The 26,194-nt window shown below is 41.0% G+C and overlaps 2 protein-coding genes and 1 pseudogene across 11 annotated transcripts in view; 2 read left to right on the top strand and 1 right to left on the bottom strand.

Annotated features, from left to right (window-relative positions):
* Positions 1-7,596, top strand: part of Adgrg2 (adhesion G protein-coupled receptor G2) — a 130,188-nt gene extending 122,592 nt beyond the window's left edge. For all 7 annotated transcript variants that reach the window (XM_021229602.2, XM_021229600.2, XM_021229601.2 and 4 more), the window contains 3 exons: positions 1,469-1,570; positions 2,543-2,695; positions 5,886-7,596. In XM_021229602.2, coding sequence (XP_021085261.1) covers positions 1,469-1,570; positions 2,543-2,695; positions 5,886-6,070 — 440 coding nt within the window. In that variant the 3' untranslated portion in view covers positions 6,071-7,596. The remainder of the gene's footprint in view (positions 1-1,468; positions 1,571-2,542; positions 2,696-5,885) is intronic.
* Positions 7,597-11,696: 4,100 nt separating this feature from the next.
* The window catches only part of Phka2 (phosphorylase kinase regulatory subunit alpha 2), a 92,643-nt gene continuing 78,145 nt past the window's right edge, over positions 11,697-26,194 (top strand). The window contains exon 1 of one of the 4 annotated variants that reach the window (XM_040744120.1): positions 11,697-12,337. In XM_040744120.1, the coding sequence (XP_040600054.1) occupies positions 12,260-12,337 (78 nt within the window). In that variant the 5' untranslated portion in view covers positions 11,697-12,259. The remainder of the gene's footprint in view (positions 12,338-26,194) is intronic. The other 3 variants (XM_040744118.1, XM_040744119.1, XM_040744117.1) reach the window with 3 other exon arrangements.
* Positions 20,900-21,963, bottom strand: LOC121139898 (annotated as a pseudogene).

Below are 26,194 nucleotides of genomic sequence, written 5' to 3'. Positions count from 1 at the left end.
CACACACAGCTATTTATATGTGGCTGGTATTTTTATTTACAACATACCAGTCCCTAAATTGGTGCATTCAGGTATTGTACTATGTCATAATAAATATAAAACAAAACAAGAAAATTACATTAAGGATTTTTTTGTTTTGGGGTTTTTGAGGGGGGCTTTTCAGGTAGAGTGTTGTTATATACCCCTGGTGGACTGGCATTCACCAGATTGGCCTCAGACAAATAGTGGTCTTCCCACCTCTGCTTCTCCAGTGCTGGAATTATATAGGCATGCGCCACCACATTTGGCTCAAGAAAGGTTTTATATCCTAACAATGGGATACTAAAAGTAGTAGATATTTTAAGAGAAAAAATATATGCTATGCAAATTCACATTAATCATTAACATGAAATCTATGTACCTGCCTTCATGTGACTTAATAATCATGCAAACTTCCCTCTTTTGCTCCATTTCCCCAGAATATCTTATTAGAACGTAAATGACTAGAATTAATTTGCTCCTTCTGCAAAAGGGACCAAAAGCCTAGTTTTACAGTGTTTTTGATTGAAAGTGAGCTGTGTATGTGATTTTTTATTTTGGTGCACATCTCCATGCATGCCTCTCTCACACATGCTGTATTTCACTTCATGCAGCTAAGGGAGCCTCCATGGTAATATTAGGCTAAGATGTGCACTGTCTGCCACCTCTTGAGGCTCTCATATATATACCCCATTAGAAGCAAATCTGGTGGTTTTAAATGCATATTTTAAAAGTAGGTAAGTGTTGGGGCAGTGAGAGGGTTCAGAATTCATCCATACGTTCCACAAATATTTTACTAGCAAAGGTCTGGGGTCTTGACAGAGGCAGTGCCGAGTAAGGATCCCTGGCCCCTGTAACTGGGGACAGTGGTATGTAGGAAGCAAGTCCAAAGGCCTGTTCAAATCCGCAGCTAGCTTTCTGTGCTGGAACATCAGGGGAATTTGTCCTTACACCTTGAAAGAAGGCAGGAAGATGTTAGATAGATAAATTCAAACATTCTGCAGACTTGATGCTCAGAGCAGAAGGCCCAAATGATCAAAGCAAGGCACCTGGCATAGGGAAGAGGCACATGATACTGGGGAGGAGATGACATTGGACAGAACTTGGAACTAGATTGCAAGTCCAGAGGAATCTAGAAGCAGGAGCTGAGGCCTCAGCTAGGATCCTGGGTAGATGGCGTGGACTACCAGGACAGAGAAGGATGAGGACAAGACCTGGGACAAGAGATGGCAATTTTTGCCGTGGAAATACAAGTCCTTTTATAGGCATTCCATTTACAGATATTTTTGTTTAAAGCTTTGGATTTTAGACACTTTATTTAATTAACCAAATTTCACTTTGGTTCACAACTGCCAAAGATTTCCTCTTTTGTGCAAAGCAAACTCCCAAGATGCAGGTTTTATCTGGAATTCACTGAAGAATGGTTTGGATTTTTTTCCTCTCCCTTTAGGCTTCTTCATATTCATCTTCTACTGTGCAGCAAAAGAGAATGTCAGGAAACAGTGGAGGCGGTATGTTTGTTGTGGAAAATTACGGCTGGCTGAAAATTCTGGTAAAGATTTGCCTTCCTTTTTCTTCTCTCAAATCTCAGGAAAATAAATGTATACATTAAGATGAACACAATCATTGCCAAGGAGTTGTCAGATCTGGAAGGCAGGGGAACACTACCTGTACAACAGAAAATGCTGTTCATTGATCATTAAGGGGTTAAAAAAAAGAATTCTTCCTACGTGAGAATTTTGTGAGCAATATAGTTAGTGACCAACTACTTCTTGAATGAAGCAACAGTGAAATTTTTAGAGTTTGTTTCCTATTGAGCTCATGTTTTTCATTTCCCAAAGTAATTTTTAATATTTTCCTTCATAATACTTTTAGGCTCGACTCACCCTTTCTCACAGGTCCAGGTTGTCAGGGGCTTCGTTTGTTAACTGGCCAGACTTTGTATATAAGCTTTGGCATGTATTTGGTTATTTTGTAGTTCTTTTCACATATTACCGGTTGGCTGATAGAGCAAAAAGCTCATTTCCTTTTCTATCTTTCCTTTTAAGAAGAGGACTAAAGTCCTGTTTGAAAAGCTAGCTTCCTTCTGCATTAATGCCACCTCTCAGTATCTGATGATTGCTGGGGTCTGTATTTAGACAATGGCAGTGTGTGGAGATCAGTCATCAGTATGGATTCGAGAACAATTACCACAGCAGAGTTGATTTATGTTCTCGTGAGGGCAGAGGGAGAGAGGCTCTGGGTTACTCCCTAATTCAGTGGGTATTTCCAGACAATACAGCTAACGCAGACTTTAGTTCCAGGAGGACACAAGTTCCTTTTAATGAGGCAGTTGTTTGAAAGGTAAATACATGCAGTGGAAGTGAAGGTACCTTTTAGAACACCAGCTTGTCAAAGGTGTGAGTTCCCTATGCTATCTTGAAGTGAGAATTCAATTGCTAGAACTTGTTACACTTTGACCTGTCTCTTGCATTTGAGCTTCAACATACCGCCCTGTTTTTCTGTAATGCTTATTCTGCTGTAGACTGGAGTAAAACTGCTACTAATGGTTTAAAGAAGCAGACTGTAAACCAAGGAGTATCCAGCTCTTCAAATTCCTTACAGTCAAGCTGTAACTCCACTAACTCCACCACACTACTAGTGAATAATGATTGCTCAGTGCACGCAAGCGGGAATGGTATGTATGTCTGTCTCAATATAGTGTCTCTCAAGCCAGTGTTTAGTTTTTGAAGTATTTCATCTTGCAAAGCAAACTGAATGATTACACCTATGACTAGTGGATCAAAATAGAGTTTTCCATATAAGCCAGAACATTTACAAATCCAAATTTATTTATTGTAAAGCTAATACGAGAATGACTTTTTTAAAAGAAGATTTAGTTCCCCATAATGGGAATTGACCATAACCTAAAAGGTTTTGTAGTCAAATCATAATTTAAATATTTCCCAAAGACGTGCTGCACTATCTCTGTAAGAGCAGTACCTAAATTACCAAACGATATTATTTTAAAAAGCTTATCAATTACTCATGTACACCCTTAGCACTTTGAAGCCTTCCTGTTTTTCACTTTCCATGTTTGTTAATGTTTTCCCACAATGTGGTTGCCTTGTGACAGCAACCATGTCCCCATGAATACATCAAATTCTGGAAGATGAATTGTGAGCAATATTGGTCACTATCTGTGTCTCCTGAATATGAACAGATTATTACAGCTATGCTTCTTTTACTCATTAAGTCTAAAATTTCTAGCTAAAACTTCATTACATTTTCTTTCTCACCAAGACTGGGCTGTTCATTACTCATGAAGCTTATCCTGCTTATTTTTCTTTCTACTGCTTCTTAATGTATCTTTTGCATTTTATTAAAAACTTATTATATGCCAGTATATTTTCTCCTTTCAGTGGACAATCTCCCTTTGTCCATTGTTTGAAGACATTAATTTTTTCCATTACTAATTCAAATCAGTTTGTGAGAAGGTTCATGTCTCTACCAAATAGTTTTTAGTCTCATAAAGATGAGGGCTTCTGATAGTTTGATTTTAAAAAAATACAACTGGAGTTAGCTAGGGAGATGGCTCACCGGGTGCTGCAGACGGGCAAGGACAAAATCCCTAGAACACACTTAAAAGCCCAGTGGGTGTGGCAGCCCTTCTGTAATCCTAGCACACAAGAGGCAGATGGAGACAGGAAACACCCAAGGAAACTGACTGGCCAGACCAGCTGTAACAGCTCCAGATTCAGTGAGAAACCCTGCCTCAATATAGAGTAGAAAACAATCAAGGAAGACACTCTCCATCAACCCCAGACCTCCACATACATTCCGGCACACATTACTTGTGCATTTGTGCACTATTGTGAACTCATATACATACTAGCATGCAAGTGAATGCATACCACACATGCATTTTTACACAAAGAAGATACAATGGGATTCCTTGACATCAAGACGTCTCAGTCTCAGGCACTGGTGACATTTGGAGCTAGATAATTCTTTTTAGAGAATTGCAAGATGTTGAACAGCATCTCTAGCCTCTCTACCCAGTAGAACCAGCAGTGCTCTGCTCCAAGTTGTGGAAAGCAAAAAATGCTCCCAGACATTGTCCCGTGTGAAGAAAGGTAATAAATTGTCCTTCTTTGAGAACCATCGCTGTAAAAGATAAGAAATTGCTATCATGTGGCTTCATATCCTCACTGTCAATACCAAGAGTAAAAGTTCTGGGCCCAATGCCAACTTGCCATATCAGGAATGGTGCATTGTAGATCCCTGGAGTAAAAACAGGGAGTTGAAAGCTGCTTAGTAAGAGTGAGAGAGCAAGTTGAAGGGAGTAAAAAGACATGATCAAGCTAGATCATCTATAAGTTAGACTCCTGTGTCTTTGGGGTTCTTGATCCATCACTAGAGTTTTCCATTTTCGGAAAAGAGCTTAGAGGTGAGGCTTCACACGCCTAGCCCTCTCAAAAAATGCTGTCGTTTTTTCAGGGGCGCAGATCTTATAGAAGCAGCCTATCTTGACACTCCTGTTTAACACAGTTAATTTTGATGTCTGACGGTGGTGGGGGGCACTTTACAGCCAACAGAATGGCTACATGTTTCAAAAAGGATAATATGCCTGTCAAATGAACATCTCTGGCTTGTCAGCCCTTACACCAGATGAGGAATGGCAATGGGAATTTCAAAAAAGAAACTGGCAGCTGAGTGCTTTATTATGCTGGAACAAATTGTTCCTGCAACCAAAATGTCCTCAAACCAAAATGCCTAAGTTAGAACAGCTGCCTCAGACAGTCACATGCCCTATTTGAGCTGTGACACATATGGGGTTGTGTTAACTATATCCACTGCCTCGTTGGCGTGAATGTGACATATTTCAGTTCCAAGTTGCCTTAGGGTCATGTAATTTAGTACAAAGGGCCACAAGCTCACACTTGGAAAGCAACCTTATCAAGTGTTCAGTCCATCACCTTTGAGCCATAGACTTTCAGACAGAGCATTTAATTTCTATAATTCTTGTCATATCATCTGTGAGATGGAATAAATAGCACCCATCCCTTAGCACTAACTATAAGTGAGACAATATGTATCATGTGTTCAGTGCTAGTCTCATCATTATTATAATTGTACCATGAAAATACCAATGGGCTTATTATTCAGCTTTGCACATAGCCTTTCAACGGTGTAATTATCAGAAGGATGGTGCTAAGTAGCTAAAAGCTCATAGATGCTGTGTCCTAAGGATCTGAGGCTGCTAATTGTAGGGAGGTGTAGGTCTAAATCACAGGTACCACTGAATTAATTACCTGCTGTCCTCTGGCTGGACCCTTAGGTTGGAATCCATGGCTTCCTCATGGGAAATTGTGCTATTGGGATAACTGTCAGAAGACAGAGTTAGAAATGATTAGAGAGATTATTTCTTCTTGCCATGACTGTTTGTAGATGGTTCTTTGGGCTTATCTTCTAATACAAAATTTTATTTCATAGGAATTACGGGGAACCAGGAGCCTATAAGTGTGTCTATAGGATCTCTGCTAATCTTAAATATTAGATTATCTTATATACAGTTAAATTCAATGTATTCAATTGGAGTTAGGAAATGAGTCTTTGAAAATAAAAAAAAGTCTTGCTTTTTTCCTGCCATTTTGACTGTTTCACTTCTTTTTAAACTGCTGTAGGAATTTTGTTTCTGATCAACTTCAAATTTGTTGTGCTTACTGTCACTGACGTTAGAGAAGGAATAAAAATAAAATACGGAAACATAGGATGGGTGTTTTTTAAAGACTCATTTCTGGTGTACCTATTTAACATTACATTTCTTGGTCTTCAGTGCTTTCTCTGGCTACTTCATGACACCAACTTTGATATTCCTTATCCAGGCAATGCGTCTACAGAGAGGAATGGGGTCTCTTTCAGCGTTCAGAATGGAGATGTGTGCCTTCATGATCTCGCTGGGAAACAACACATGTTTAGTGACAAGGAAGATTCCTGCAATGGTAAAAGCCGGATGGCACTCAGAAGGACTTCAAAGCGGGGAAGCTTACACTTTATTGAGCAAATGTGATTCTCCTCTTCTAAAATTGAAGCATGATGCTGATGGTGTGAAGTGTCCAGTATTCTTCTTACACAATGTGAGATGTATGAAAATCAGCTTGTTTTCTACTCAGCAACCTCTAAAGGAACATAAGCTAGTTGTGGGCAGTGGTTATTCTTGGAAGAATAAACCATGACATAATTATGTTCTTTAGACATTTGCAATTTGGTTTCTTATCTTTCATTTGAAAGAAGATTGTTGTTAAAACCACAGAATAAGATCTAGGCAAAGAAAAATGAATGTTCATTTCCTGTCACATTTTAAATAGGGTGTTATCCTTGATAACATCCTAGAAAAAAATGTTTACTTCAGTCTGTTGGTGAGTTTAGTTGTGCATGCATTCGTTGTACATAAGCTAAATTCTAGTGACTCACATGTCAAAAATCACATCTCTACCTTTTTATATTTATTTTCTACTGTGTAAATTTATTCTTTTGTAGAATCATGGTTTCGTCATTTTATCTAATGTGATAACTTACCGATTCAGTGAATTCTAATCCTCTTTTGGGAGATCATATAGGATGTGAAATTCAGAAATGTTGCTGAAATCAAGAAACAATGATAAATGCAGACTAAACAATTATAAACAGACAGTGCCACAATTAGCTCAGAAATTGCCTTTGAGCAATCAAGAAAAGGTGCCCTCACTGGGCAGGCACAGCCTTATGAGCTTATAGTTTGGAAAACAGTTGTGCCACATTTTAGCCCTGATCATCTTCTTGGGTACATCCTTATGCAGAGAATTACTTGTGTGACCATATTTGACACTTAATGCCAACACCCATGCCCAGACTTCATCCCCAGTGATCAAATTACTGAATCCCCATTAAGATCTTTAGTTTAATATCATGGTGATAGAGGATAAAACTGTAATCTCAACCATGTCAGGAAGATTGTGAAGGTGGAAAATATATACATTGCCACTTCTCAAATACCCAGATCCTTTCCAAAGAGGGGATCCGAGTAGGATTACTTTTCAAGAGTGTATATATGGCAAACAAATCAGTTCTTTAAATGACAACTGCATGGTACATTATTGTTACGACTGCTACATTCTGGTCCAATCACATTTGTATGTATTTTTAAAAACATGTCAAATCTTGAAGAGTGTATAGTGACAAGGGGGGGCAGCTACTGGAAATAGTGAACTATCCTGTGATAACATATGTACATCTCCAACTCTGATTGTTCCTAGTTTTAGAGGGCCTATCCTGCTTCTCATCTATACCTGCTTGAGTGATGCCTCAAGTACATTACGTCCTTATTAGGAACATTACAAATTCTTTTAGTTAGGTCTTTCACTAAAGTTCCCTTGCATATATTTCAAGTAAATGTTGTATTCCAGACTAACCATAGTAAGACTATACATTTCTGTGTGTGCACATTTGTCTTTGCAAATTTTCTTCTCCAAATTATTTAATTATTTTGTATTTATATGTTACAATGGACAGAAATGTTATAAATCAATGAAATAAATTCTCAGTTAAGACCTTTAAGTTTGGTTTGCATTCTCTTCCCTCCATGCCCTGCCAGCATGGCACAGAATGCGGTAGGACACACCTTCTGAAGTTTTAGACTATGAGATTAGAAAAGGACTTGTCCTGTCTCATGGGAATGGTTTCCAAGGGCTATTTTCTTTTGATCTCACTCTTTCAAAAACTTCTCTTTAACACGTGCTGCTATTGAGCTGTAGGAAATGGATGAAACTCACTTCGGATCCCATCTAAATGTCTTCTTCCTCAGCCTCAAACAGATGGATTTCAGGAAAGTGGAAAGAAGATTTAAGAGGCTTTGTGTCTTGTTAGCATGTGGAAACCACGAATGGGGAGAGCTGGCTGTCTCTAGACAAGAACTGTCTGAACAGGCTCTCGTTCCAGGCTCCTGAGCCGCTATAGAGAAGCCAAGTTGCAAACTGATTGGACGGTGATGAAACACTCTAGATTTGAGGATGAGGGTGAATGAGACCTCAGAATTCAAACTCACAAAGCAATGTACATGCCAGAGTGCACCTAAAAAGCACAGTGCCACAGGTCCTTCGATTCCTACCATCCTTGTTTTTTGTATCATGCTTCATGTCTGGTCCTTAAGCTAAATTCTCTTGGTTTTTTATTTGTTCATCAATTCAGAGAAATAACATGACAAGACAGAGACAAATGTTTCTGAGAAGCATCCACCTCTGTTTTTAAAATTGGTCCTGGAAACTGAGACTCTGTTGTAAGGGAGACAGAGGAGCTACTAGTATTCGGAGAATGTCAAAGCAGTGTCCAACACTTGAAGTATTTCTCTGTACTTTGGAGAAATTTCTGCCCAGAAAACGCTGCAATCATTGATTCTACCCAGGACTTCTGCAGACTTTAATGAGCTGCACTGTAATTGCCCTCAGCAGAAATGGTACAAACTGTTGCACTTGGTGACTCTTGTTGTATCTAATAAGGTCATCTTGGAGGCAGGTGTTTTTTGAAGGGCATTTCAATGGAGAATTCATTTACTGAGTGACACACTCACCAAGCAGGCTTGTCTAGTGCTTTTTTGTTGTTGTTTTGGTTTTTCGAGACAGGGTTTCTCTGGAATTGTTTGAAGGCGGTGCTGGAACTAGCTCTTGTAGACCAGGCTGGTCTCAAACTCACTCTGTAGACCAGCCCGGCCTCGAACTCACAGAGATCTGCCTGCCTCTGCCTCCCGAGTGCTGGGATTAAAGGTGTGCACCACCACCGCCCGGCTTTTTTGTTGTTGTTGTTTGTTTTTTGTCTCCAGAACAGCAATGAAAGACTATTCAGTTTGTCTCTCTTCAGCTCCTCCTTGGAGTTTGAGGGACAGAAAAAAGGAATATCTGAGTGAGTTCAATAAGAACCATAATATTTAGACTGGAAAGGTGGCTCAGATGTTAAGAGCACTTTTTGCTCTTGCAGAAGACCTGAGTTTGGCTCCCAGCACCCATAGGGCAGCTCGCAGTCATCTATAACTCCAGTTCCAGGAGATCTGGTGACCTCTTCTGACTTCTAAAGGCACCAGACACAAATATAGTGCACATACATACATGCAGGCAAAACACTCATACACATAAAATAAAATGAATATTTTTAAAAGGAACATAAAATTGAATCAAGCACTCTTAGCAGTATATTCATTTTTCTTTCACCTCAGTTTCCAGATGTAACATCAAGAAATCAAAGCAGATAAAATTAAATTAAAAAGTCTTATACAATAAATAGCATTTAAAATAATATTTTATTAATTATTTGAGAATTTTATACAGTATTTTATCACACACACATGCACACATATTTGAGGATATATTTGAGGATATATATATATATATATATATATATATATATATATATATATATCCTCAAATTCAGAACCCTCCTGACTTAGTATCCGGAGAGCTGGGATTACAGATGTGTATCACTGCTTCTGGTTCTAAAATATATGCTTTTAAAACTATATATATATATATATATATATATATATATATATATATATATGTTCTTCACTGCAAAAAAACCCTATAGTCCCTGGTGTGTCCTCTTAGCTCCATTTTATATATCTGCAACAAGTTGGAGCAGAGACCAATTTAACAGTCTTTACACTATTGTAATGGAAAAGTAAAATGATTCCAGGGCAACTAAACTAAATTGTTATAGAAATAACTTAATTTGGTTAATCAGTTAGCTCCAGAAAGTTGATTAAGAATGGACCCTCGAAGGGCCTAGGTCCTGTCCTGGATGAAATGACAGACTTTGGAGATCCCCCCAAGGAGAGCCTCACCCTCCCTGGGGAATGATGTGGGGATTGGGTGGGGGGCTGGGAGGGCTGGTGGAGGGACAAGGGAGGAGAGGTGGGAGAGGGAGCTGGGATTGACATGTGAAGCATGCATATTTCTAATTTAAATAAAAAATATTGATGAAAAAAAGAATGGACCCTCTAGTCAGACATGGGATGCTTTATTTTAGAATCAAAAGACATGATATTTCCACTTTGGATGTTGACCTGTAAAATAGATTCTTAAGCAGCTTCCAATGAGAACACGAGCCTTCATAAAAATAAGCAAACTTTTTGATTCAGATTAATATAGGGAATCGCTAGTAAAGACACACATAAAGATTACTAATGGGATTTGATTATGATAATTTAAGGTTTAATCTTCTTTACTCCAGAGACCACAGCAAGTCCTGCATGGAAGTATATCATGCACTGCTTCATAACTCAAGAGCTAGCATTAAAACAGACAAAAAGGAGTTGAGAAGAGGGAAGGGAGGGTAGGAGGTATGAGGGGGACCAATGCTTGAAAACGACGTTTAAAAGTATGTGAGCTGGGTGTTGTGGTATATGCTTATTATCCCAGCACTTTGGATGCTAAGAAAAGGAATACTGCTATAAGTTTGTGGCATGGCCAGTCTTGGATATATAATGCAGTGAAGTTCAGCCTGGGTTCCATGACAAGACTATTACAAGAAGGTCTCAGGGAAAAAAAATGTATGTGAGTTGATAAGGGGTTGGTTAAGTGTTTTCATTAAAGATCAATCAAAAGGGGACTCAAATAAGCAGGACTCGTTTCAATTCAATCAATATTGAGCCCTAAACACGTGTTCGATCAACACTGTGTCAGGCATGGTAGGAGATACCAGGTTATTTCAGTAAGCATTCCATTTAAATGTTATTCTATGAGCCAAGCATGAGCTAAATACTCTTGACTTCATCACTCAACAAGTTAGAAAGTCTATCCCAAAAGATAAAAACACTAAAATTCAAACAACCAGAACTGGAATAAAGTGCAGTTTGAACTTATTCTTTGTCTTATCTTTACTAAAGAAATTGCCTTAGGAAACCAGGAAATGGGGAAAGCCAATAGGAGCATGGAATGACATAGTCCTTAAGGCACAAAAAGATAGGTTTCAGGCAAGGAAATGGGTCAAAGTGGAGAATAGCGAAGTGTTTGTAAAAGCCATTACGTTAGAGTAGCTGCCCAGTTGAATTCAAGTGTGGACCAGATTTTGGTGGACAATGGAGACTGGGTCAAAGAATGTAGCCTGCAGTTAACTAGCTAAGTCGACAATTAATGGATGCCAAGTTTCAAATTACACTACCGTAAATGAGCTGAAAGACTCTCCTCGGGGCTAAGGTCAGAGGCCACAGGTGCCAGGAGTGAATATGGGGGACAGTGTTCAGGCCTCCTTTTTTGCTTTCTTTGTGAGGCTCCACTCTGGGATTGTTTCCAGGTGAGGTTTGGGCCAGGGCGGGTCATCGGAAGGATGTCAAGGTTTCAGATGAGTTTGGTGGCCCGCTCAGAAGACCTTGTCACTGCTGACGCAGAAAGCCGACTTGTTTTCTGCCTGGATCCAGGTTCTCTGTGTCTCCCGCGGGCTGGCCCATTTTCTTTCCCCATCAGCCCAGTACCAGCAGGATTTGGCTCCCCAGAGGAGGCGGACCAGGGGTGGGGCTGCGAGCAAAGGGTGCCACCTCTTAATGTGCGTCCTTCAGGCAGGACTCCACTGGCTCTACTTCTTGGTGCGAGCCGCATTGAGGGGTAGCCCTGACATCCAGGTGGCCACAATTGAGGGGCTGTGTTCCTATTGCCTCAGCTAGGGTTGGAGGCAGGTTAAGGTAGAAGAGAGGCCAATGACAAAACTTAATTCCCGCTCCGAGCTCAGCTCTCCGCGGCTCCCACGGGCCTTCCTCTTTATTCTCCCCCCCCACTCCGGTGAATACTTGGAGAGTTCCGTTCCACGCGGGAGGAGGAGCCGAATCTAGCTCGGGTGGGAATCCAGGCAACCCAGAGCCATCTCATAAAGTCCCGAAAACCAAAGAGTATGGCAAAAGCCATTCTCTCGCCGAGATCTTAGTCACAGGTTTGTCTTGCATGGTTGGGCCAGGACTAAAAACCGTTGAGGCAGCTGCGAGCTTGGTAGAGGCGGGGCCGCGATAGCGCCACGCTGGTCTCCTCCCCCGCACCGCCCAGCGGTGCGAAACTCTGGTTGGCTTGCCTTGCAAATCATACTTTGGTTCTATCATTTTGAAAAGTCCTGACCTCCTCCCGCCCAGCCTTGTTCGGAGCACTCACTGAAGCTGAGTGTTTGGGGATCAGGCCAGCTTGGAGGCTGCAACTTTGGCAGACACCACGGGGCAGATTCTGCGCTGCGGCCCGTGAGCGTGGGCGAGATGCGGAGCAGGAGCAATTCTGGGGTCCGGCTGGACGGGTACGCGAGGCTGGTGCAGCAAACCATCCTGTGTTACCAGGTAAACGGAGACCATTCCGAGAGAACACCCTAAACTGCCCTCTGATGTGAGTCACTCTCCCCTAGGCCTCTGTCTACTCTTGAGACCTGAGAGGTCGCAGTTCGTTAAGAGATTTTCTACTTTAGTTCAGTCCTTGGTAGCCGGTTATTAGCCTTTTTCCTCATTGCTATTCCTTTTATTTTTACTCACAAGCCAGGCTTTTTGGTCTTTGAACAGCTACTGAGGCTGTTTTACAGCGTTCTTGGACCCCCCCCTTTTTTTTTAAATCAGAACGACCCCCTCAGTGTCCTTCCTGAGGGCTTCTTTTGGAAGAAAGAGGTGTATTAAGTTGAACAGAGCACACTAAGTAAGAACAGTGAATTCTGGGGACAGTAGACGGGAATGGAAAACAAAAAACTAAGGCTTCCATCTGACTGAGTGTGGGCAACTGCTAATGCCTATCCCATGAGTTACCTTGTTAGACATCTACCTCAGAGGGCCCTGTGACTCTCTTTGCTACTTTGCAGCTAACAGAGCTTCTGAGCACATAGCATCATCACCAAGGCTGGCTGTGCAGCTGTAAAGCTAAGCATATGATCTCAGGTATGAATATGCCTGCTATGCTTTGCACTTGGAAAGTTGTGCGTGAGTCCCCAGTGTAAGACCACTGAGCTATTTTTGTTTTCAGTGAAGACAGCAGCTATATTGCTTGCCTTCAATCAACAGTGGCTATTTTTAGGGCTTTCAGAGTCAAAGAAGGAAGTAGCAGTTGGTGGTTTGAGGCTTGACCTACAAGTTGGAGACCCATGGTCATTTCCAAATCATCTTTTTTCTTATCAGCTGATTTCTCAACCTTGACTCTTCACTCAGGAAATACTTACTATGTTGCTTTTATATTCAAGACATTGTACAAAGTTCTGTGCCTACATAAAATCAATGAATGGTGCTGCTGGTGGTGTTGCTCAGTGGTATAGCAGCTTACCTGGTGTTCTCAATGCCCTAGATTGGATTGGGGGAAAAACAATGTTTATAGCACGGTGGAATTTATGAATGAGGTATAAGTTCAACGTTCCTTGTTTGAAACACTTTGGGGCCAAATGTGGCTTGTAAGCCAGAAATGTCTGGATTTTAACAAGTCATATGCATATATACATTATAATAGCCACAGTACTCCACACAATATCTTTTAGTTACATCCATTATTATTTCTGCATCAGAATATGAATATTCACACTAAATGCAATAAGTAAAGACTACAGCAGAGTTTCACTTTAGACCAGCTTAACTTTTGCCATCAAAAGAACTTTCTGCAAACTTAGGAGAAACACTTGAGCTTTGGAAACTACTCATAAAGGACTGTAGTATTTATCTGGAGACCTTTGGAGAAAGACACCACCACCGCCACCCCCAGCCAAGCCATATTTAGCTAGGAAGGAGTTCTGCGAGAAATAGCATTCTGGCTGGGTATTGAAGAGGGAGTAAACAGATAAAAGGAGGTTACTTTTTCATTAAAAAAAAAACTTGAGCCGGGCAGTGGTGGTGCATGCCTTTAATCCCAGCACCCGGGAGGCAGAGGCAGGCAGATCTCTGCGAGTTCGAGGCCGAGCTAGCTCGACAGCCTCCAAAACAATACAGAGAAACCCTGTGTTGTAAAAACAAAAAAACAAACAAACAAAAAAAACCTCGGGCTGGAGAGATGGCTCAGTGATTAAGAGCACTGACTGCTATTCCAGAAGTCCTGGGTTCAATTCCCAGCACCCACATGGCAGCTCACAACTGTCTGTAATTCCAGTTCCAGGGGACCTGACACTCATGGTGAAACACCAATGCACATAAAACAACAAAACGAAGTTACATTTGTTTTTCATTCTCAGAATGTAATTACAGATTAACATTCTCAGAATTGCAACTATAAAATTCCAGTTGAAAACCTTTCCTTCCATTACTACGATAGAGTGAGCTATAAGGAGAACTGATAAAACTTAGTTTTTTTAGCAGGGTAGTGGTGGCACCTTTAAGTCCAGCACTCTGGAGGCAGAGACTTGTGGATCTCTGTGAATTCGAGGACAGCCTGGGCTACAGAGGAAGTTCCAGGACAGCCAGAACTACACAGAGAAACCCTGTCTTCAAAAACAAAAACAAAGAAACCCTTGGTTTTTATGTCAGACCAGAGTTTGAATACTTAATTCTGCCTTGAGCAACATGTATAACCTTTGTTCTTCAGCCTTTCTTGTTTGTTTGTTTGTTTGTTTGTTTGTTTAAACAGGGACTAGAAATCACCATGGAGACCTAGCTGGCCTCAAACTGACAGATCTACCTGCTTTTGCCTTTTGAGTGCTGGGATTAAAGTTGTGCACGACCATGCCCAACTCTTTGTTTATCCTTTCTGAGTTAACGCCTTCATCTGTAGAATGGGGATTGGGTTACCATAAGGAAAAATTCATGTGTAGTGTGCTTTCCGGGGACTGTGTGAGAGCAGTAAGTAGCGGGGGCTTTTGATATAGGCCACATGTTGTTACTCAGTCCTTGCATTCTGATCCAGGATTCTCCCTTCCCTGGAAGACTTGATACCACTGATAATTGCTTTCTGGCCTTTGGGCATAACTATGTGTTCGATTGGTGTAGTTAGATCCTAAGTGCAGAGACTTTGGTGTCTCCTTCCTATTCCTCAAGCAATGTCTCAGGCACATTAAAGGCATCCTTCTATCCTTGTTGATAAAATATCCTGTGGGTTCTGTGTCACCCTAATGTCAGAGTTATTGGTCTGCCTAGGCTTGCCTTTACTCAGGAGCAAAACAACTGTCTTCTCACTCAAGCTGCAGGGTTGGACTTTCATCCACAACATTTTAATGATTAAAAATCAGTTGTATTTATTTTGGGGGTAGTCAGTGAAAGGCCATCATGCTTTCTCTTTTCCTCTGGATAACCAGACTCCGGACAGTTCAGCTGGGAAAGTCTGTGAATCTACAAGTAGCCAATTGCATGCCGCCTTGTCCAGCGCTCCCCTGCACCCATCCTGCTGCAACAACTATTGACAGTATAGAAGCCTAACTTATTTAGGGCCTTGTCTTTTCTAAGTGCTAATAGGTAGGTTGCCTGTGTTCTGTAATTTTTATCATACTTAAAAATCAGCTAGGTTTCTGTAGTCTCCACTATACCGTGCTATCTTCTATTTTTCAAGTCAGTTCTTATAAGCTCTGAACTCTGTTTTTTATTTGATTTTTATATTGTGATCAGTTAATATTGGTTTCACTGGTTAGAAATGTTTCATAAGTATGTCAAGTTGATCATTATTCTTCCTTTCAGATCACTAGTTTCTGCACATCGTCTAGCATGTCTAGTAATTCCTTTATTATGTCTGTAAAGGAGAACTCTTTCCATCTGTAATTTGCCAGATATATTGAATCTTTAAGGCAAAAGGAAAGATGTATGTCTATAAAAGGGTCATTTAGCAAGTTTCATTTTGTGAATTACATTCTGAGGAGTCTCTTCAGATATATTGACTCAATAGATATATTGACTTTTAGAAAGAAATTTCTATATTTATTTTAGCCTATATAAAATATTTATTGTTAACATTTCTTCAGTAATGGCTCTGTTTGAAGGCTCATTAATATGTGTGAAGTATGACGTAGTGGTAAGATAATATGGACCAAAAATAATAACTAAATCAGTATTCTCTGGAGTTTGAAATTATTGGGTATAATAACTTAGAAAAGAGACTCGGGCAGGAACTACATTGTGATTAATGACAATGGAATTTAAAATGAAAAGAATAACATAAATAGAAAATGGTGTGTGGAATAAATAGCCGTTTTAAAGACTAATTGTAGAAGAGTTTAAAGTAATAGAATTAAGTCTAGGAAGCAGTATGACAGAAAACTGAGAAAAGACTGGTGTTAAAGTGCTCTAAGTCTTTTATTGCCTTAGAAGGGAGAGCAAAGGAACTGTAATGACATTTTAGTCAAGAGTTTAAGAATTACCATTAAAATACTATAAATGGATGGGTGAGAACATAGCACAGCTGGCAAAGTGCTTGCCATGCAATCATGAGAGCTTGAGTTCATTCCCTAGCACCCATGTAAAATTACCATATATGCTAATACATACTTATAAACCCAGCACTGAAAAGGTGCAAACAAGCAGATTATGGGGGCTTGCTAGCCAGCTAGCTAGCCTGACCAGAGAGCTTCACATCTGTCTTAGGGTTTTTATTGCTGTAAAGAGAAACCATGACCATGGCAGTTCTTTTTTATTATTTTTAAATTTAAATTGGAAACAAGGTTGCTTCACATGTTAATCCCAGCTCCTTCTCCCTCTCCCTCCCCTCATCCCATACTCCCCCACCAACCCCTTCATCCCCCCCTCCCCCAATCCCCACTCCTTTCCCCAGGGACCCTCCATGGGAGGTATCCATAGTCTGTCATTTCCTCCAGGGCAGGGCCTAGGCCCTCCCCCCAAGAGTCCAGGCTGAGAGAGCATCCCTCATTGTGGGATGGGCACCCAAAGTCCATTTGTATGGACCATGGTAGTTCTTATAAAGAAAACATTTAATTGGGGTGGCTCACTTACAGTTTCAAAGGTTCAGTCCATCATCGTCGTGATGGGGAGCATGGTGGTGTACAAGCAGACATGCTGCCAGAACTCAGAGTCTTACATCTTGCTGGCAACAGGAAATCAACTGATAATCACACTGAGGGAAGCTTGAGAAAAGAAACCCAAAGCCTGCCCCCACAGTGACACACTTCCTCCAATAAGGCCACACCTCCTGATAGTGCCACTCCCTTTGGAGACCATTTTCTTTCAAACTGTCACATTCTACTCCCTGGCCCCCAAAGGCTTATAGACATAATGCAAAAAAATGCATTCAAAAGTCACCATAGTCTGTAACAGTCTCAAATTTGCTTCAAAGTCCAAATCCTTTTCTGAGATACATGGCAATCTCTTAACTGTAATCCTCCTGTAAAAAATCAAGATTAAAAAAGCAGATAATATACTTTTAACATGTAATGGTACAGGATATATACAGCCACTCCAAAACGCAGGGAAGGGAGCATAGTGAGGGAATACTGGACCAAAAACAAGACCAAAAACCAGTGGCACAAACTCCAAACACTGCAGCTTCATGCCTGATGTCAAAACGCTGTTCAGACTCCAATTGTGTTGAGCTTTGTTGACTTCTGTAACATGAATAATAAAAACACAGAGACAGATATTATGGTTCAAGCTTCAAGCTGAAGATCAGAGAAGCAAAGCAGCCAAGTCAATAGATCTTACCTCTACCCAGCTGAAATGGCAATCCTGTCTCCATGAATCCACAGAGGCAAAAGCTCTCAGTTCCTGTCTCCTCCTCCCTGTATCCCTTTCTCTAACCAGCCATATAACTCCTGTCTCCACCTCTCTAGTGCTGGGGTCAAAGATGTGAGCTCTGTTACTCTTCACTCTTGGTTAAGCCAGGGTGACCTTAAACTCAGAGAGATCCATCTGCCTGTCTCCTGAATCCTGGAATTAAAGGTATGTGCCACTGCTGTCTGGCTCTATGACTTGCTAGTATGGCTGTTGGCCATTGCCTGACCTCTATGGCTTGTGGCTAGCGTGGCATTCTAAGTCCTCAGGCCAGCTTTAATAAATCATAAATAATATATCATCACAGACTTCAGCATAGTTCTTTCTCTTGGGCTGGTTCCATTCTTTATTATCAGCTCTCCATAGGTATCCTGCAACTCTGGCATCTCTAACATCTTGGGTTCTCCAAGGCAATCCAGACTTCAACTTCACAGCTTCATGCAATGGCCTCCATTCAGGGACACCCCAGACACGTGCCTGTCTTCAGTGCCTTTATTCTATGACTCCTTTATTCTGTCCTTAACTCTAAAGCCAGAACCATGTAGCCGAAGCTTCCAAGTCCTGCTGCTTGCTTGGGCTGGAACATGGCCTCCTCACATCTTTCTGTCCTCCACTGCCTAAGCTTGACTGCCCTGAAACTTGCTCTGAAGACCAGGCTGGCCTCAAACTTAGAGATCTACTAGCCTCTGCCTTACCAGTGCTGGGAGTAAAGGTGTGCACCACCATACATGGTTCTAAGCTTTCTTTTAGTTCCTTTTCACAAGTTGGAAACTTAGCTATGTTGAAAATGACCTTGAACTCCTGATCCTCTGAGATTACAGGCGTCCACCCCACGTGCTTGTCTGAAAAACAAACTATAATGGAAATGGTGAAAAAGCACTGAATCACAGTAAAAACATTCCGAATAAGAATGTATGGGATTCAATTAAAATGGAGTTTGAGCCATAAAAAATAGTAGAAAAGTTTAAATCCTTAAATATGTATGACAGGAAATCAGATAAAACTTAATATATTAACTCAAGATTGAGAAAAGAGCAGCAAGGTATACCCAAGAAGATAGAAGAAAGGAAGTGATAAGGATTGAAACAAGGAAAGAGCTGTAGGAGGCTAGGGATGTAGTGGAGCTTGTGCCTAGCATACACAAAACCCTGGGTTCAGGCCACAATACTGAGTATGGTGGTACATACCTGTAAATCTCAGCACTTGGGAGGTAGAGGTAGGAGGTTCAAGGCCATCTTCAGCTATATAATGAGTTCAAGGCCAGCTTCAATGCAAAGGAATTTGGCTTTTATTCAGAGAAAACCAGGAGAGGGTGTTATTAGTACTTTTAAGGCTAAATGAATAGTTGTAATCTAAGAATAATCTAGAAACCACCTTTGACTCCTTCATTTCCTCATCCCATCTTCAACAGAGAGAGTTTTCTAATGAACAAGATGACTGAAACATCTCAGCTCTGTCTCCTGATTGGTTTCCTGCTCCCTCTCTTTGCCTCTTGCTCAGAGCTGTGAGAGATCTTCCATTGGCACTAAACTCCATTGCTCTTAGCATCCTTCTCCTGCCCATCATCATATTGTGTTCTTCCTGTGGCCTGCTGGCTACCCCTCATGCTGCTGGCCCTTCTTCACTGCCAGTGGCATCCTAGTAAATACTTAACAACAGACTCTACTGACTTGTATACTGTGCATTTATGCCAAGGGTCATACCATCAGCAATGATTAAAGTGCTTGGTGCCCAAGTATGAGAACCAGACTTCAGTCCCCCAGAACTTATATAAATAATGGCTTCTACATTGTTCCCGTTGCTAGCCCTGTGTCCAGTAATCTATGGATATCTTAGACTTCAGGTATTGGCCAATGGGGAGCTTATATCTCACTTGAGTTTAAATGTCTTCCATAAGTTAACATAACACCAAACTGAATATTGACATCTCAGTAATAGCCCCCTTCTTACTACAGGGATTGATGAGTAGCAAAACATTAAAATCTCCTAGGAGAGTGATTAAAGTCATTTGATGGAAGTTAAGTGATCTGGCACTGTTCCTGTAAGTTTGAGAATATCTAAGATAAATGATCTGGAATGAAGCAATTGTCTGAGGCATGTTTGTAAAAGTAGAGGTGGGGGAGGAGCTAGTAATCCCTAAAAGAAAAAAATGAAGATTGCATACCTGTGATCTATTAGGTAAAGCAAGAGGCAGCCACATGCAGAAGCTCATGTTCTCCTCGATCATCAGTTTCAAAGATAGCTTTTGTAAAAACCTGGTAGGTAAACTTCAAGTGATTTAGAAACTGTCACTTAAACTATGAACTGTTGGACAGAAGAGATGGTTCAGCAATTAAGAGCACTGGTTTTTCTTTCAAAGGACCCAAGTTCAATTCTCAATACCCTCTGTAACTTCAGGGTATCTGATACCCTCTTGTGGCCTCCTCAGGTACCAGGCATACACATTTAGTGCACAGACATACACACAGGCAAAACACTCATATACATTTAAAAAATGAGTTTTTTGTTGATGGTTTTATTTGTATGTATGTGTGTGTGAGAGAGAAAGAATGTGTGTGTGTATGTGTGAGAGAGAGAGAGAGAAAGAGAGAGAGAGAGAGATGATCATTTTAAGGTAAATGTTTTGATTATCTCTTTAAAATACATCTATGGGCTGGCAAGATGGCTCAGTGTCTCAAGGTTGCTTCCCACCACTCCTCACAGCTTGCGTTAGATCCCCAGGACCCATATGGTGGAAGGACAGAACCTTCCACCCTCTGATCTCCAAGGGCATGTTAGGGTGCATGCAATATACACATGTAAATATACACAATATACACAATAAATACATCTTCAGTCCAAAACGTTTACCACTCCCTTTTAATATTATTTTGAAAAGTTAAACATTTCTTAATTTTTTTTATTCCTGGTACCACTATCACAATTTACAGGGCAATATACCTGATGTAATGAAAATAAAAAGAAAGACAAAGCTACAACAGATAAAAGACCTTAGGAATGTACATCTAATTGACACTACATTGCATTAATCAATAGCTGCACTTTTCGCAAACTGTGGCTATGACCGTCCTGAACAAGAAGGGTTTCCTATTTAAGATGCTGTAGCTTTTCTGACTATTGATCATCGTTCCTCTAATGCATTTAGGACGACTGCCTCAAAGTAACCTGCAGCTTTCATGACAACTCCTTGCTCTCTCTCCTGCTAAGAACTGTAGCCCTTTTCTGCTGTATTTTTTTTCAAAACCTTCTGCTACCATATCCACCACTTCACCACCAGATCCATAGCCACCGCCACAGGGACTGCCTGAGCTTCTTCCACCAAAGCCGCCCCCTTTCATGGGTCCATAATTTGATTGCTGTTGTCCACTATGATTTCCAAAGACATTGTAATTCCCACCGCCACCATAGTTGCCTCCACCAAAATTTCCTCCTTCATTGTAATCATCATATCCTCCACCACCACCATATCCACCACCCTGGTTTCCATATCCTGGTCCACCACCACCATAGCTTCCTCTACCGCTGTAACCAGGACACCACCATAGTTGATACCATCACCCCCAAATCCATTCTATCCACCGTCGTCACCTCCGTAACTGCCTCTGCTGCCACCACCTCCACCACCATAGCCTCCTCTTCCACCAAGTTTCCACCACAACAAAAATTACCTCCACCATCTCCAAAGTTTCCTCCACGACCCATAAAATTGCTATATCCACCTCCACGAACTCTGTGATCCAGCAGGCTGCATCTCTTGTTTAGAAAGGACCTTTTACACTTGACAATTATGCCCATTAATAGTGTGGTATTTCTAAACAACAATTTTATCAACTGTGTCATGATCATCAAAAGTTACAAAAGCAAATCCTCTCCTTCTTCCACTCTGCCTGTCTTCCATAACTTCTATGGTTTCAGTCTCGCCATACCTTTCACAGTAGTCTCTCAGAGTATATTCTTCAGTATCTTATTTAATACCACCAACAAAAATTGTCTTCACTGTTAAATGGGCACCAGGCTTTACAGAATCCTCTCTAGGAACAGCTCTTGTTGGTTCCACCACACACCCATCAACCTTGTGTGGCCAAGCACACATTACAACATCCACCACTTCAACACAAGAGGAGGTCACAAAACCAAAACTCCTGGAACATTTTGTTTGGGGATGTCTCATTACCATACTGTAAGTATGCCCCATTACTCAAAATGTCTCTTAAGCTATCATCTGTGGTTTCAAAGCTCAGACAACCAATAAACAGCTTTCTCAGCTGTTCTGGTTCCTTTGGATCATTGCCCCCCACCATGGCTGGGGGTGACCAGGCAGCAGTTTCACCTCCATTTTGAGACCAGACTCGCCTCTTCCAACTCAAGTTCAATATGGGACCGAGAGGAAGAGGCCCCCTTTTAATATGTTTAAAGGTGGTCACTGGAACAAAATTCCAGCATGATGAATGAATTTTGAGAATTTTGTGATAGGATTTTTACTTGTTTTTCTTTATTAGCATGTATAACAGTGACAGAATAGTTATGTATTTTTCACATCAGTTCTAGTCCTTTCTTAGTATTTCAGCTATACTTCCCTCGAAACTGAGCAAAACGTGCTAAATGGTGAGGAACCTTCCCTCCTCATCCCATGCTAAATTGGGATGCCAATAGCAGAGGACGCAGTTTCCTTTTTCTACTTCATAAGAGATCTGGTTTTGGGTTTAGTCTGGATAAATGGCTGGCTAATGTGAGTGATTGAGTGCACACCTTACCAACCATGAGGGAAATGGACAGTGATCCAAAGAAAGAGTCCAGAGCTCTATCGTTTTAGGCCTCCCAGAGTTCTTGGTCACTAATTCAATAGGAGGCCACCCAGTTAACTTCCTGGTGGGTATTGGGGCAGAGGTAAGTCTGGGTGACCACCCACTCTTTCATGGTGTCAGCATTTCCTGAGTTTCCCTGGATATGTGGTTTTTATAGTTTTCTGTTTCATGGCCTCTAGGTTACAGGTGACTTTAGAAGAGGGAGAATAACTAAGCTTTCCAGGTTGTCTGCTCCCACCTCACGCACATGCGCATGTGTGCACCACACACACACACACACACACACACACACACAGAGAGAGAGAGAGAGAGAGAGAGAGAGAGAGAGAGAGAGAGAGAGAGAGAGAGAGAGAGAGAGAGAGAGAGCCTCTGTGGGAAAAGGAAATTGGTAATTTTGCACTCAAGGAAGGCTTCACAGAGGAGAGCATGAACATATATGCACATACATATGTACAGGCCCCAAAGTGCAAGAATACCCAGTGGGTTTTTAGGGGGCTAAAGAATGTCAGGTGATTGAAAGAGTGAACATATGGATTTGGGAAAGCAAAATAAGTGATTTCGACTCTATCTGTAGGCACTGGGGGATCTTGAGCAGGGTAGCAAAGTCAAGTTTCTACATCTTTCTGTGACTACCTTTTGTGGAGGTTGGACCATAAGGAACTACTAAGAAAAGCAGGACATTAACTAATAATGAGCTTTTTTAGTTTTACTATAGAGTAGGTAGGAGAAAGAGAATGCTGTGTGTAGATGTTGACATTCATCTGTGTGACCCACTCAGTGGAAATTGGATTGCAGACTGTTAAGTGTTAATATGTTGGTGTTACTGTCAGCATATATGTATTCTGCCTTACTGTTGGCTCCATCTTGCATTGACATTGAGGCAATTGTACTGCCTTGTATTGAGCTCCTCTTACTGATCTCATCTTGCCTCAATATATCACCAAATAAATGTTTTTTGCAGTGTCTAGTTCAGTATGTAGACATTTATTGTGCTTGTTAGAATTCCTTGTTGCAAATGACAGAAACTTACCTTAGATAGCCTTAAAACACAAATGAGAATATACTGCCCAAATAATTAAAAAATTCAAGGAAGTTGTTCTAGATTCAGGCATAGCTGGATTCGGGAGCTTAAGGAATAAAATTTTACAGTGCATGCCTTTGCTTTTCTTTAAATGGACTTTATTCTCTTATCTGGCCTATATTAGCTGTCTCTGTCACTATGATAAACTAGCTGAGATAATTTAACTTTTAGAAAAGGATTGTTTTGACTCATAGTTTCAGAGATTTCAACCCATAGTCACAGCCCCATTGCTGTGGGTCTATGACAGCACAATACCTTATGGTGGAAGCATATAGCAATGGAGTTGTTTACCTCATGGCACTAGGAACCAAGAAAAAAGGGAAGAGAGGTGCCTGCAGTAGTCCTTTCTTGTTGGGACTGCCAGCCTGCAAATGATGACATGATGACATGGAGACTTTCTATTAATTGTGAAAGCTTGGACATTAGCTTAGGTTTGTCCCACTAGCTCTTATAACTTAAATTAACCTGCTTTTACTAATCTACCATCTTCTATGTGGCTCAGTTACCTCTATTCTGTACCATATGTCTGACCTCTTCTGTGTCTTCCTGGTGTCTAGCTGGTGTAATCCATGTACCCAGATTCCTCTCTCTCTCTCTCTCTCTCTCTCTCTCTCTCTCTCTCTCTCTCTCTCTCTCTCTCTCTCTCTCTCTCTCTCTCTTTCTTTCTTTCTTTCTCTCTCTCTCCCCAATACATTTTCACACAGAGTACATATATCCCACAACAGGTTCCCATTTCCAATAGCTCCTTCAAGGTCATGTTCAAGTGACCTAACTCCCATTCCTTAAGTCCCATCTCCTAAAGGTTCTACCTTCTCACAGTAATGTCAGAGCTGATGTTTTTGTCTCATTTTTATTTGTGATAAAATATTCTGACAAGAGGCAACTAAGGGAAAAACCATTTATTTTAGTTCACAAATCTAGGTTTCAGCTCATCATAGCTAGGGAATCAAAGTAACAAGAACTTGAAATGGTTAGTAGCATCACATCCATGGTGAAGAGCAGAGAAAAGTAGATGCGCACATGCTCATTTGTGCTTACTCAGTTTCTCCATTCTTAAATAGCTCAGGAATCCCTGCCTAAGGAATGGTGCCACTCACAGTGGACTGGATCTTCTCACATCAGTTAAGGCAATCCCCATAAAGAGATACCCATAGGCTAATCTAATGTAGACAGTCCCTTATTGAGGCTCACTACCCAGGTAACTCTAGATTGTGGCAAGTTGACAAGGCTAACCATCACAATTATGAACCCAGCTTCTCAGTGTGACTCTATGCCTCCTAGTTCTAGAAGCTAATTTGTGTGGAGAGGGGAATGGGAGTTATAGGAGATCTAAGCCAGGGCCTGAGGTTATGCTAAGGAGTTGTTCTGCCATTGGGCCACACACCCTGCCCTTCTGCTTCTGTTAATACTTTGGCTTTGCGGTATTGGTTACTCATACAATTAGTTGGTTGCTGTTTGACAGTTAAGTTTTCTTGTATGTAAGTGTGAGAGCAGGCTACATCTCTGGGTCACAGGGTAGCTGTTAGAGTAGGGAACAATTTAGAAGAGAGAAGAGGGATTGTGATGGTGGGAGTATATGTGTAAAGGGAGCTGAGTCATTTGAAGTGTGGGAGTGATGGTTAATAAAATTAGTTCAACAAGCTTTATTAAACACAAGAGTCCAATAAATAAATCCTTGTTGAATTCAGTCTTGTTTGGTTTGGTCTGTTGTCCAAGTCCGTAAGTGTCCTGCAGTTCCTAGTGTTAGCTCAGCATTGATATTACAGACCTTTCCTGCCCTCCCCTTACTTCCACATACCCTCCGAAGAGCAGAGATTGTTACTATTTCATTTTCTCTGTTCTGTGAGAATCGTTATGGTATTGCCACTAGCCAAGAAGGTTGTGTGTGTACACATGGTTTCTTAGCTTGTAGGAAGACTTTAGTCCTTTGTGTTCATTTTACCAGAACAAAATCATAGTGTTGATTATGTGTTTTAAGAGTACATGTAACAATCTAGGTAGTCACGTGCCCTGGCTTCTCTGGTTGCCCTCCAACATTGTACCCCAACCTCCAGTGAAATGTCCTTCCCCCTTAGCCTCAGCTCTATCCCACAGAGGCACTAGTTTACTGAGTTGAGCAATAATCCGTATCTTACATTTGAAGCAGTGCCCTCCCTCCACCTCGACCTACATTTCTACCTTAAAAGCAAAACCAAAATTTCCCACTTGAAGCATTCCCAAAGTTCATGCTATGCATGTTGATGGGCTTCTTCAGGGTTTCCTGGAGACTCAGCAGAAGAACATGCATACTAATGAAACAATCTTTAGTAAATGGTAAACTTCTTGTGTCTGTAGAGAGAGATAGTATCTGTCCTTTATGTCTTTAAAAATATTTCCTTCCGTAGGTCAGTAAAGTCAGCATGTTTATTCTACATCCATTCAGTATCTAACTAGGCCAGGGCTTCACTAGAGTAGTAAGCTTTATCTTTAGGAGGTCTGTAGTGTGTTGTTAATGTATAATATTGTATCAGTAAAGCTAGCCAGTGTGCGTGGTCAGAATATTCAATATGGTTGAGAAGTCAAAGAGGTCTGCAAGTATGAGGTTTAGATTGAGGTCCATTTGTGTGTGTGTATGTGTGTGTGTGTGTGTGTGTGTGTGTGTGTGTA

The sequence above is a fragment of the Mesocricetus auratus genome, unplaced genomic scaffold (assembly GCF_017639785.1).
Source record: "Mesocricetus auratus isolate SY011 unplaced genomic scaffold, BCM_Maur_2.0 Super-Scaffold_100003, whole genome shotgun sequence".
Classification (NCBI taxonomy): Eukaryota; Metazoa; Chordata; class Mammalia; order Rodentia; family Cricetidae; genus Mesocricetus; species Mesocricetus auratus.
This window is presented reverse-complemented; position numbering and strand designations above follow the sequence as displayed.